Source organism: Gekko japonicus, unplaced genomic scaffold, assembly GCF_001447785.1.
Source record: "Gekko japonicus isolate JY-2015 unplaced genomic scaffold, Gekko_japonicus_V1.1 scaffold50, whole genome shotgun sequence".
Taxonomy (NCBI): Eukaryota; Metazoa; Chordata; class Lepidosauria; order Squamata; family Gekkonidae; genus Gekko; species Gekko japonicus.
In genome coordinates this window covers 1,760,301-1,774,050 of record NW_015164666.1, presented here as the reverse complement: position 1 = coordinate 1,774,050, position 13,750 = coordinate 1,760,301, and the positions used below count along the sequence as shown (strand labels likewise).

General features: G+C 44.4%; 1 protein-coding gene across 1 annotated transcript in view; it reads left to right on the top strand.

The window, feature by feature from the left end:
* Positions 1-10,119, top strand: part of DSE (dermatan sulfate epimerase) — a 55,374-nt gene extending 45,255 nt beyond the window's left edge. Inside the window, exons 5-6 of the mRNA XM_015409068.1 lie at positions 5,564-5,771; positions 7,429-10,119. Coding sequence (XP_015264554.1) covers positions 5,564-5,771; positions 7,429-9,181 — 1,961 coding nt within the window. The 3' untranslated portion in view covers positions 9,182-10,119. The remainder of the gene's footprint in view (positions 1-5,563; positions 5,772-7,428) is intronic.
* The last annotated feature ends 3,631 nt before the right edge of the window (positions 10,120-13,750 follow it).

The window sequence follows — 13,750 nt, the reverse complement described above, 5'->3', positions numbered from 1 at the left end:
GGAAAAGCTAGACCCCATTTGAACAGCTGCAGAAATCTATCACAGATGCATAAGATTTCACAGCTATGAGAGTGATAGGTCTGCTATTATCTGCTAATAAAAGAGGTAATGTCTCCATTTGATCTATATTTTGGAGCAAAGGAAGAATGAAAAGATTTCTAGGCTCAGAAAAGTAATTATATTCAAAAATCACATAATACAGGGTGTCTACACTATCTGCACCACAATCGCATACTCCCCTGCAAAAGTCTAGATGCTAGGGCATTAAGGTGTGCCAACATAAAGGCACACCTATAGTGAGGAACAATCAAATATTAGCAGTAATCAGGAAGTCCTCCAGGTGGAAGAATACCAACAAATTGAGTAGAACAGATATGTTGTGCTCTACAGACTGTACTGTTATAATTGCACTTAAATAGATGTTTCCTAACTGTTCTTATGGCTTTCTGTCTGGTAACTGCGTAAAGGGAGTCCAAGGAAAGATTGAGGAGCTGTAGTCATTGCTCAACAAGTTTATCTGAGTGGGAAACATAAGAGTCCTCTCTAACTAAGCCAAGGTGGCCCTCTTGGATGTTGAAGTGTATAATTTTAACTTTAAGGGGAAAAGCCTTCAACCAAGCCTGAGCTTCAAGAGATGGTTGTCCCAATTCAGCTTGGAGGGCTACTTCTGCTACACAATTCAGAGTTCCACTGATGGAACACTGGAATTTAAGAAGAATTGAATCCAAGGACTCCCCTATTTTTTCAATCCAGATACCAGCCCCATATAAGCTTTGTTCAACCATCTTGACAGTAAACAGTTTGAAAGCAGCTGGGATATACGGAGTCTCAGATGAATAAAAGAAACAGATAATATTTGATGCCACTGTAGCCAATCTTTTAATATGAGCATCTTACACTGACCAAGTTAATCTCTTGTCAAACCAAACCCATGAGTATTTAAAGTAGAAGACCTCCTCAATATCATTACCAAAGCTTGTCCAAAGTGGTTTATTGTACTGAGCCATTGGCCATTACAAAATACAGAATGCAACAGAGCAATCATAAAAGTTAAAAAGCACCGTTAATATCTGGGTTAAAATTAACTACTAGTCAGTAATAAAAGGAAAATAAAATGGGTTTAATCACCATCAGGTAGCCTGCCCCTTAGATCTAATCTTAGATGCTGCTAAAGCAAACAAGGAAACTCTATAGGGGTCCCTGCCACACGAGGAGGAAAAAGGACGGGCAAGGTGCGGCTTTTAAAAGCCGCACCAAAGTAGGCACGCAGTGGCGGGATCATACAGATCCCGTGAGCCGCTGTGTAATTGCTCCCTGGCACGATCAGATGCCGGGGAGACCAGGGAGGAAGCCACGGGAGGCTGCCGAACTGCGCATGTCTGAGCATGCGCAGTTCGGCCAGGAGCCAGGGATGCGCCGGCGGAAGAACGCGCCGGCGATCCCACGGTCAGCTTTGATGTGGCCTTTCGAAAAGAACCACCTTGGTAGGTGGTTCTTTTTTGGTGCGGATTATCGTTGGAAGGGCCAGATTGGGGACGGGCGCGCAACGCTTCCCAGATGTTGCAGTGGGATCACGCCCGTTTGCTCCGCCCCCGATCCGTCCCTCTCCCGGCCCAAATCCTCTTGTGTGACCGGGGCCAGGATAGATAAGCATCATTATCTGAAAGAACACAATCTTCTCAGTTTCTGGGTATGCTTGCATAACCGATAGAATTCCTGCTAAAAATTTCTCTCTTGGAGTGCTGTAAAGCGGACAGTAAAGCATGTAGTGAGGAAAATTCTCCACCTCTGGCAAGCCACAAATGCAGACGCATAGCTCTTTTGGAGTATGCGAATAACAGCCAGCCAAAAGAGAAGTTTGCATAATATCATTACCATGTATTTTCCACTTGTGATGTACATGAGATTTCCCCCCCAAAAAAATAATGATCCAATAAAGGGGCCAGCACACATCCCTGACGCACTCCTTGCCGTAGGGAAATTATATTGGAAAGGTGTCTATCTAACCCATAGCAGACTTGCGCAGTGGGATTAGAATACAGAATTTCAATCAAAGCCAACAGTTTCTTGTCAGTAGATGTTGGTTTTAGCTTGTGCCACAGTCAGGCATGGGGTATGGTATCAAAAGCTGCCTTCAAATCCATGAAAGCACAAGCAAGTACATATTTATTAAGAACTATAATGTCAGAATATGATCATCTGTACCAGCCCCTCAACTAAAACTGGCCTGTTCCTTTCCCGGGATTTTATTCATCTCCAACCAGTCTGCGAGATGGTAATAAAGGGACAGATAAAAGGCTGATTGGCCTGTAGTCGGATGGGTCCGCTTTGTCTCCCTACTTATGAACTGATATTATGATAACATGTCTCCGAGTGAGTGGCATAACTCCTGTCACATTTATCTGGGTAAATACAGTTTCCACTAAATCCTTCCACCATGATATATCGGCTTTGAGTAGAATAATATTATAGTTGTTCAGAAACAAGTTCAGCCACAATATGGAAAAGTTAGCTTTATTATTTTAAACTATTAGGAATAACTATATTCCAAATTACATGGCACTCATTTTTATCAGTATATTATATAAAGTTTCTTTTAAATTTGTTTTTCTAAATATTCTTCTTCCCTTTCTAGCAAAATATTGGTGGAAGGGGGTTTGCCACAAAAAAGAACATAATGTGTAAAATTCTCACAGTGCATGAAAAGCTTCTTAAAATGTTTAAAGGTTACAAAAATGCCTTCATATTCAGACCATTAAAGGCAGTTTGAGGTTGGAGCCATATATTGTTAAGAACTAAAGATCAGCATAATTGTTTATTTATTTATATTCCTCCGTTCTGTCCAGTCAGGGCTAGGTATCTGTAGGACTTTAGATTTATGTTTGTCAGACCTTGTAATCCTCTATGCCAAATAGCAATTTATTTTTGAAGATGAGGGTCACTTCAGAATCAGTTTGTAGTGTAGCATGGATGTCATTGTTCAAAGAGGGTTGTTTTTTTTAAAAAAAAAATCCAACTGAGAGTGTGTCAGTACTTAAGTGCTCCTAAAGTAGCTCTTTGTATCTCAGCCAGAATTTATAGCATTATAAAATGGGGAAAAAATCCTGTGAAGCAGATGTATGTGTTTCTTCTGGTGACCACATGTCAAAGGATTACTGAGATAGATAGTGAAGTATTTTTCCCAATCCATGTATGAGGTCAAAAGAAGGGAAACTAAATCATGTTGGTTAAGTCAGGATTTGTAGGCACTGTGCTCTCTGGCAATTAGCTGAGCACCTGGAAAACTCAATGACTCAATAAATCAACAGAGACCAAACTGTAGAAATGTGTGTGTGTGGGGGGGGGGAGGTTTAAATCTCTGTAATCCTCTCTTGCTGTGGCAGATTATGTTAACATCTTATTATTGCTCACACCAAAGAGAAAGTGGAGAAGAAGCATTTGTAATACCCTAACGATCATTCTGCCAAGGTTTTGTAATGCAAATCTAGGTTTTACATCTGTGTTACAATCTGATTGAACCAGGGCCCATTTTAAGTCTCGTATGGCCTTAAACTGACATCACAAGAAGTGTTCTACAAATCAGTCCAGCAAGAGGTTACAATTACTTTATGCAGAAAAAGTAATTAAGTATGCAGATTGGCCTTTCCTACTACAATCATTAGCAGGATTTTCCTTAAACTGTAGTTCTAGGGCTGCCAAGCCGCAGCGGGGGATCTGTGCGTCTTCACAGGATCCCTGCCGCGGGGGACAGCGATACGCGTTGCACCGCCGTCGCCAGGATGTGACGCTACGCGTTGCTCTGGCAACGGGGCTGTTCGGAGTCCCGTTGCCAGAGCGACGTGTAGCGTCACATCCTGGCGATGGCGGTGCAATGCGTATCGCTGTCCCCCGCGGCAGGGATCCTGTGAAGACGCACGGATCCCCCGCTGCGGCTTGGCAGCCCTATGTAGTTCACTGAACTGAACAATTGTTCTTAACTGAAATCCTGTTACAAGTATTCTTGGTTTGAAGTTCAGGAAGAGAAAATTATATTAAATTCTTATGCTGAATATCTACCATAGAGCAAAATATGACATTATTCAAGAACACAACTGGAGTTTTGAAATTGTTTAGGTCCTTTGAATTGCTTTTAACTGTAATGGGACAACTCTCTTGTATATAAGGGTGTGCAAAAATGGTCCCCATAGGGAATAATGGAAGTGGCTCAAGTTCACCTGGAAGTTGGGTGAACTCATGCCGCTTCTGGGTTCCTCATGTGCAGCTTGGCTTTGTAAAAGCTATTTAAATGGAAAGTTCCCTTTAGATGGCTTTTGCAAAGTTGAGCCATATGTGTGATTTGCTGAGTTATGCCACCCCCGCAGTGCGACTCTGTGAGTAGCATTTAAACTTTATGCTTGACTCGCAGAGTCGCACCACAGAGGCAACACAACTGAGACACACATGGCTTGGCTTTGCAAAAGCCATTTAAAGGGAACTCTTCTTTTAAATGGCTTTTGCAAAGCCAAGCTGTGCATGAGGAACCTGGAAGTGGCACGAATTCACTGAGAAGGTGGGTGAACTTGTGCTGCTTCAGCAAGTGAAGCTGAGGCTGAATAATATTGGCTTTTATTCAGTTTCAGCAAGATTGGTAGCCAATAAAAAAGGCCAATGCTATGCTGGGGATTATTAGGAAGGGAATTGAAAACAGATCAGCCAATATCATAATGCCCCTATATAAATCAATGGTGCGACCTCATTTGGAATATTATGTACAGTTCTGGTCACCACACCTTAAAAAGGATGTTATAGCATTGGAAAAAGTGCAGAAAATGGCAACTAGAATGATAAAAGGGTTGGAACACTTTCCCTATGAAGAAGGGTTAAAGCACTTGGGGTTCTTTAGCTTGGAGAAACGACAGCTGAGGGGTGAGATGATCGAGGTTTATAAGATTATGCATGGGGTAGAGCAGGTAGAGAAAGAGGTACTTTTCTCCCTTTCTCACAATACAAGAACTCATGGGCCCTCAATGAAATTACTGAGTGGTCAGGTTAGAACGGATAAAAGGAAGTACTTCTTCACCCAAAGAGTGATTAACACATGGAATTCACTGCCACAGGAGGTGGCGGTGGCTACAAGCATGGACGGCTTCATGAGGGAATTAGATAAATATATCGAGCAGAGGTCCATCAGTGGCTATTAGCCACAAGGTATGAATAGGGACTCTGGGGCAAGTGATGCTCTGTATTCTTGGTGCTTTGGGGGGGGGGTCAAGAGTGGGAGGGTTTCTAGTGTCCTGGCCCCACTGGTGGACCTCCTGATGGCAACTGGTATTTTTAGCCACTGTGTGACAGAGTGTTGGACTGGATGGGCCTTTGGCCTGATCCAACATTGGCTTCTGTTATGTTCTTAACCAGATCAGAGAATCTGATTTGACTGAATAAATACCCAAAAAATACCATTAAGGGTTTTTTCGAGTATTTATTTGGCTTCTTATATACTGAGCACACACCCCTACTTGTATATGTAAATATACAATACTAGGTAATTTATATGTGTGTGTTTGTGTTTTACTTTTCCTCATAGGATTCCAAAGGACTGTTGCTATTGCAGACTCAAACTACAACTGGTTTTATGGACCAGAAAGCCAACTGGTATTCCTAGACAAATTTGTTATGCGCAATGGAAGTGGAAACTGGTTAGCAGATCAGATCAGGAGGAATCGTGTGCTGGAAGGCCCAGGAACACCATCCAAAGGTCAACGTTGGTGTACTCTTCACACTGAATTTCTCTGGTATGAAACATGCAAACTAAGCAGGCTATGGTCATCTGTCATTTTATATGTAATACTGTAGCATTTTTATTCTATACACCTTAACAAGAAATCTGAAGTCAGTTCGATTGTACCTCAGCCTACCTTCATACAAATGCTAATGGCTCTAGCAGGAAAGACAATGGGATATCTAAGCCTTTCCCTTCTTTCCCCTCCTTCTATAGGCAGGGAACAGAGTTTGGAGGACTGGGGGCTATAACAACTCCAGGGATAAATCTCCAGGATGGGGCTGGAAGAAACACTTCTCTGACCTGGCCGGGTCAAGTGGGAGGGAAGACAGTGATGATAAAATCTCAGTGCAACAGGAAATAGCTCTCTTTCTTTGGGATGCTCAGACAATGAGAGGACAAAGGACCCTTAACTCCTGAGGCAGCCATATTGACCACGTGCTAGCCTGGGAGACTGGGAGCAAGCTTCAAGGTAATGGCAAGTCTATAAATAACTAGAACAGCTAAGCTAAAAGAGCCAGTCTTGTTTTACCATCAGATAGGACATGTACAGCGAGAGGGACAGAGGATTTGCATTTTTTCCCCCAATTTCTTTTTCCCCCCATGCTCATATCTGGTGCTGTGCTAAACGTATGCTTATAAACATTTTCTTTTTAATAAATGATTTAAACTGTTGATGCTGGGAGTGGTTCTCTGTACCACATAGACCTCCAGCTTTCAGACACACTATTTTAAAAGGGGCTCCAGGGAGTTGGCAAGCAGCTGTAACTCCAAGGGCACCCAAGGCATTAAACTGTCCCCATGGCAGCCAGGTGTTGGGCAGCAGGAGACACAGAGGCAAGGTTTCAGAACTGAGAAGAGTAGCTGGGGGGTCTTGATCCTCCCAGTGGGTAAATCCCTACAACAATCAGGTGGTGGTGGCAGGCTACCCTGAGAGTGAAAGAAAAGCCCCTCCAGGAGTTGGGAACCCCTATAGGGGCAGGGCAAAACACGGCCTGCAGGCTAGAGCAGGCACATTCTGCCACAGATGGTGTTCTGCAATTCGAGATCCATCCAAGTTCTTGGGAATTGCAGCTGTATCTTCACAGGATTCTTGTTGATCCAAGTAACACTGTCTTCTGGAGCTGAGCTGGTGTTGTTTGCTCAGCACCCAGAATGTCCAGAACCAGGTGTTTCTTGAGACTTCTAGGCACTTGAGACTTCCAAGGGCTCCAGTGACAACTGGCATGACAATAACCTTCTTCTCTAAGAGATGCTCTAATTCTATTCATAGGTCATGGTATGTTTTGAACTTCTCCTAGTCTTTCTTTTCTATTTTCTGTCTCCTGGGATTATCTACTGAAAACTAGAAAGCTAGGCATTAGGGGGTTAGACTCTGTTCTGCACAGTCCTTTCATCCATTTTTCAATCTGTTCCCACTCTAAAACTGTCTATGTTCCATTTCTGCTCATCATATTCCGGGTGGTTACATATATTCTAGTTTCTGTTGAATGACAGTTTCCATAGTACAAGTTGTTTCCACTCATGCCTTTAGTATTGCTATCTGTGTCAGTGTGCTGTCCTTAAATACTGGTTTCTGAAAAAACATAATAAGGCTAGATGGGTGATTAATGCCAGCCTTAATGTCCTGATATCAAATCACTCTCTTTTTTCTCCCTTTTTAAAAAAAGGTATGATGCCAGCCTGGGATCCATGCCTCCACCGGACTATGGTATACCAAAGCTGCATTATTTTGAGGACTGGGGAGTTGTAACATATGGAAGTGCTCTGCCAGCTGAAGTCAATAGACCCTTTCTCTCCTTCAAATCAGGAAAGCTGGGAGGACGTGCAATATTTGATATTGTTCACCGGAACAAGTACAAAGAATGGATCAAAGGTTGGAGGAACTTCAATGCCGGCCATGAGCACCCTGATCAGAACTCTTTTACTTTTGCTCCCAATGGTGTGCCTTTCATAACAGAAGCTCTGTATGGACCAAAGTATACATTTTTAAACAATGTGCTGATGTTTGCTCCAGCTGCATCAAAGAGCTGTTTTTACCCATGGGAAGGGCAGGTTACAGAAGACTGTTCATCAAAATGGTTGAAATATAAATATGATCTAGCTGCAGATTGCCAAGGAAGAGTTGTTGCTGCTATGGAAAGAGGTGGGATTATCTTTATCAGGGGTGAAGGAGTGGGTGCTTACAACCCCAAGCTAAGACTGAAAAGCCTCCAAAGAAACCTATTACTTCTCCATCCTCAGCTCCTCTTATTAGTGGACCAGATTCATCTTCATGATGACAGTCCCTTGGAGGTAGCAACCAGCTTCTTTCACAATGTGGATGTGCCTTTTGAAGAAACTGTTATTGACGATGTCCACGGGGCCTTCATTAGGCAGCGTGACGGGACATACAAGATGTACTGGATGGATGACACTGGCAACAGTGAGAAAGCTGTTGTTGCCTCAAGAATGTATCCCAGGGGCTACCCTTACAATGGAACGAACTATGTGAATGTTACAACTCATCTGCGAAGCCCCATCACCAGAGCTGTGTACCTCTTCATTGGACCTTCCTTAGATGTCCAAAGCTTTAATGTCCATGGGAATTCTCAGCAACTGGATGTTTTCATAACAACAGGTGAGCATGCCTATGCTGCTTATTTGTGGACTGGTGAGGATAAAAGCCACTCAGTCTTTGCACAAGTTATTGCAGACCGCCAAAAAATTCTGTTTGAGCGAACCTCTGCCATTAGCAGCGCGGCAGCATCGGAGATAAGGGATTATGTTGGGTTAGTGGAACAAAACCTACAGCATTTCAAGCCTGTCTTCCAGCAGCTGGAGAAGCAGATCCTTTCCCGCGTACGGAACACGGACAGCTTCAGAAAGACTGCTGAGCGCTTGCTGCAGTTTTCAGATAAGAGACAGACAGAGGAAGCCATTGATAGGATATTTGCAATCTCTCAGCAACAGCAGCAGCAAGGCAGGGGAAAGAGGAACAGGAAGGTGGCTAAAGGGTTTGTTGATGCTGGCCCTGACATTTTTGCACAAATTGAAGTCAACGAAAGAAAAGTTCGTCAAAAGGCACAGACTTTGGCCCAAAAAGAATTGCCTGTGGATGAAGAAGAGGAGATGAAAGATCTTCTCGATTTTGCAGATATTACCTATAGGGAGCATAAAAACAATATGTTGATCAAAGGACAATCTGGCCTGGCGCAGATGTTGGCTACTGCTCGAAGCAGTGCTCCTTCAGTGTCGGCATCGTACACCCGACTTTTCCTCATTTTGAATATAGTTATTTTCCTTGTCATGCTTGCAATGCAGCTGACCTGGTTTCAGAAGGCCAAGAGTCTACATGGCCAAAGATGTCTCTATGCAGTCTTGCTCATTGACAGCTGTATATTATTGTGGCTGTATTCCTCTTGTTCTCAGTCACAGTGCTAGCTAAAAGACCAGGAGTTTCTTGACCTTTTAATGAGTATATATGTCTGTGTTACAGAGTGACCCTAACGGACTGAGCTTGTTTTGTTCCTTTTCTGACACATTCCAGGAAACAGCTGCGGAATGACTGAATCCTTGCAGTCAGGGAAGGTAAAAGATAATGGGCATTGGACACATTTCTCAGAGAACAAAGTCCCATCTAGACATGGGTCAAGTTGGGATATGGCCTGCGAATGAATGTCATGCGTCTTTGTTCTGAACTCAGTGTGTGGCATTGCATTTCTTATTCAAATGTAAAATTCCTGCCTTTTAAGAGTTGTTTCCTAATTTTATGTTTGTATGTTTTAACAGCCACCTGTCTGGCTGTTGACACATGGAATGAAGATTTTAACTGGTGGATGAGTTTCATCCCTTCCATAAACCCAAAGATGGTTATATGAAGAGAGTTGTTGACAAAGAGTGCTGCAGATTCTTTTGTCACCTCTTGTCTTCATTAAATTGTTGGCACTGTGATTAAAATGAAATGTTTTCTATCAGCCACCACCCAAAGAGAAGACGGCAGATATTTGTTCTGCCCCACTCTACCCCCACTCCCTATTAAATCCTGTTCCTCCTTCTAGCATGTGGTAGAAAGCCAGTTATGGCTAACAAAAAGCAATGTCCTCCATCGTGGGTGTTCCTATCTTTAAATGTTAAACTGTGACCCAAGAGGCCGCCACCAATAATCCCTCTATTCCCCTTCTTGACTTGTATAGTCTGTGAAAGGGACGAACAAAAACTTCAGTGTAATTTGCTCAGTGCCAGGTCAGCTGATGGCTTCTCTAGCTGTGCTAGCCATCATTGATCTATCATCACAGGTAGAACTTTCATAGCATCTTCAGGAGCCAGTTTGGTGTAGTGGTTAAATTCGTGGACTCTAATCTGGGAGAACCGGGTTTGATTCCCCACTCCTCCACTTGCACCTGGCTGGATGACCTTGGGCAAGCCATAATTCTGGCACAGCTGTTCTTGAAAAAGAGCAGTTTCTGTCAGAGTTCTCTCAGCCCCACCTACCTCACAGGGTGTCTGTTGTGGGGAGGGAAAGGAGTTTGTAAACCGCTCTGAGACATCTTCGGGTAGTGAAGGGCAGGGTATAAATCCAATCTCCTCCTCTTCTTCTTTTCAATGGACTTTGGCTGGCAGTCATCAAATGCTGAGTGATGAAGTGATATACCAGATGGAGAACCAGACGGTAGCTTGTCTGAAGAAGGCAAGATTGCATCTTGGAGAGAGGGTCGTATGACAGGAATACTCGTGGGGTTATAGGGACAGGGTATAGGTATGCTTGCATATGTGTTGGGTCCATAGAGTGGGTTCTGGATAGAAGTTCCTGTCTTTCTGTGGGAAGCCATGTTGGGAAGAGTTGACAGATAGACCTTTGATCTCTCGGACATCAAAGTTCCCACAGTATCAAACAACTCTTGGTACAATAAATATTATTGTTTCTAAAAGTATTGAATGTGTCACTCTGGTGTGTGACAATCATGGGACTAATTTTTTAAATCCTGGCTATTTGAAAAGTAGAATGAACTGAAGAACTAGTTTATTATGGTATTCTTGAAGAAAAAAATAAATTTTGCTAAATAAACATATAAATGTCTGTTATATAGTTTTATTTGTTGATTACTTGTATTGTACATCTGTTTAATAAAAGATATTTTTGTTTTTCCACATATTGATCTTATGGAGGTAAGGGGGGGACTGACAGATTTGACGTTTTGAAGAAAAAAATTGTCATGGCTGTGCAAAACCATTTGTGTATCTATGGGCTGGTTTCCCACAATGGTCAAGCCAATTTCATTTGTTTATTTCCATTTATTAATTGCCTATCCCCACAGTTGTTTGGCTCTAGGTGATGTACAGAGTTCTGAAAGCATAAAAACATAAGCATAAAACCAAGCCCAGCAAACATACAATACTTAAAAACAAGTGGTGAAAATTTTGTAGATCCTTCCCGTGTCTGGTCTGTGGGTGCTTCACACATTCAGGGGTGGGGGGAGTAAGCTCTATAAGGGGTAGGAGTCCAAGTACAGTGCGAGCCATGATGTTTAACCGTTACTGTTCTCAACCAAATGCCTGGCAGAACACTTCTGCCTTGCATAAGATCCCGCAGGGCCCTGATGTGTTTTAGCAGAGAGTTCCGCCAGGTTGGGGCCAGGCCTGGAAAACTCTGGTGCTGGTCGAGGACAGCCAGATCTCTCTCTGGGGCCAGGGACCACCAGCAAGTTGTTCTGTGAAGAGCATAATGCTCTCCCGGGGGTATAACAGAGGAGGCGGTCCCGCAGATACATCGGTCCCAGACCACTCAAGGCCTTGTAGGTCAGAACCAGAGCCTTGAACTTGACTTGGTGCGCCACTGGAGGCCAGTGCAGCTGGTGCAGCACAGGTCGAATATGCACAGTCTGTGGTGTTCCTGTTAGGACGTGCACTGCCACATTCTGGATCAGTTGGAGCTTCCAGGTCAGTCTCAAGGGCAAGCCAGCGTAGAGCGAGTTACAGTAGTCTAGCCTAGAGGTGACCATCGCATGGATTACTGTGGCTGGGTCAGAGCACGACAGGAAAGGGGTCAGCTGCCAGGCTTGGTGTAGATGAAAAAGTGCCAGCCTGGCTGTGTGTGTGACCTGGGCCTCCATATTAAGGGAGGCATCCAGGATCACACCCAGGCTCTTGACAGACTGTGCCGGTGTTAATGGCGCCCTGTCAAGAGCCGGTAAGCGGAACTCGAGCCCTGCAGCCCTTCCCCCCCCAGCCACAGAACCTCCACCTTTGTCAGATTCAGTTTCAGCCTGCTCTTTTTTAACCATCCCATCACAGGCTCCAAACCCATGGCCAGATTTTTATGGGTGACATCCGGGTGGATGTTGCATGAATGTACAACTTCTTTTGATTTCCATGACTCCTTAGTGCTCTCTGGCCTTCCTCTCTCTCCCCCTCTCTCTGCTCTGGGCCACATTTGTCCTTTTATATATGTAGTGGCTTCTAGAATAGCTTCCCATTGCTGGTGTGGCTAATGATACACTACAGCAGCACCAAGGCTTCCACATGGCAGGCTTCCCTGCCCCAGTTCCCCCAGCAGCAACCATCTCCCCTTCCCCCAGGCCACTGGGGCCTTTTCAGTTTGCATTTTAAAAGTCAGCAGTTGAATATCTCTGTCAGTACACCATAATAAAAAGATGTGTGTCACAACATTGGGGTGTCCCCCCCCCAATGTTTATTGGCCAAGGTGACAGGGGAAAAAAGGAATTTGGGTGTGTTCAATAACCCCTTCGGTACCATAGTTCTGTGGCACTGGAATAAATAATAAACCTGGGTTCTGGGCCAATAACTTACTCCAGTTGTATAAAAACAGAATTAGAAATTTATTTACAAAAGGATAACACATATAAAAACATACAAGTAGGGGAAAGGTGTGTACAATGAAACAAAGACAAAATAAGAAACCTGACTGACCAGCCTCCAGACACTGACCCTGAGCAGTAGTCTTCCCAGCAGCATTGATGCAGGAGTAGAAGTACTGAAGGAAGTGAAGACCTCTCCTTCCAAGTTCACGAGCTCTTCCTGACATGACACAGACTGTTCCTCTTCATCCAAAGCTCTTCTCTATGTATATATCCTTTTTTGTTCCTCACTCCTGCCTTTATACTAGCTCAGCTGTCAGTTCCCTAGTTGGCTGACCAATCCAAGGGATCAGTCAATTGGTCTAACTGATCTAAGCTGAATCTAGATCTTCAGCTGTCAAGATGGACTGCTGTCAACCAATTACTTAGACCGGTGGTAGGCAAACTGCGGCTCTAGAGCCACATGTGGCTCTTTGGCCCCTTGAGTGTGGCTCTTCCACCATATGCGATGACGGCCTATTCCCTCCATTGTTCTCTATGGTGGGAAAAAGGTAACTTTTTTCCCACCATAGAGAACAATGGAGGGGATGGGGCAACCTGTTTGGGGGACTGTAGAATTGGACCCCCTGGTTCAATGTTACTGAAACATGGCGGGTATCTTGGGGAGAGGCTCCAGCAACTACCCTGCGATTTTGGGGCCTCTCCCTCAAACCCCCTCCCCTCCAGCCCCCAGAATATACCCTATGTTTTCGCCATTGACTTCAATGACCCATAGGATATAATGGGGCCGAACTGCGGGAAGCCCCAGCAGCCCTCAGGCCGGAGCACCTGGAGCAGTCTTGGGAGGCGGATTGGCAAAAAACAAAACCAAAAGCGCAGGAACTTGAGAGAACTCCAGGAATGGAGCCGGTTCCTCTTCCACAGCCCAAAATGCGACCCACGAACCCTGAGCTTGCTTTTTCTCATTTGCAAGTCTGGCCTCCACACTCCTTTAACGAGGCAGCCCTGAAGCTTGGGGCACCAGGAGTTTCTTTGCACGCAACTTGTGCGGCTGGCTGAGTGCCTCTTCTGCTTGCCCACCTCTCGCCTCTGCACCTCATCTTCTGCCAGGCATGGAGGAGCCCAGCTCGCCCAGGCTTCTTGCCTCCTGCTGCCTTGGCCCTCTGGTGCACGGGTGAGTCCCCAAAGTTTGACT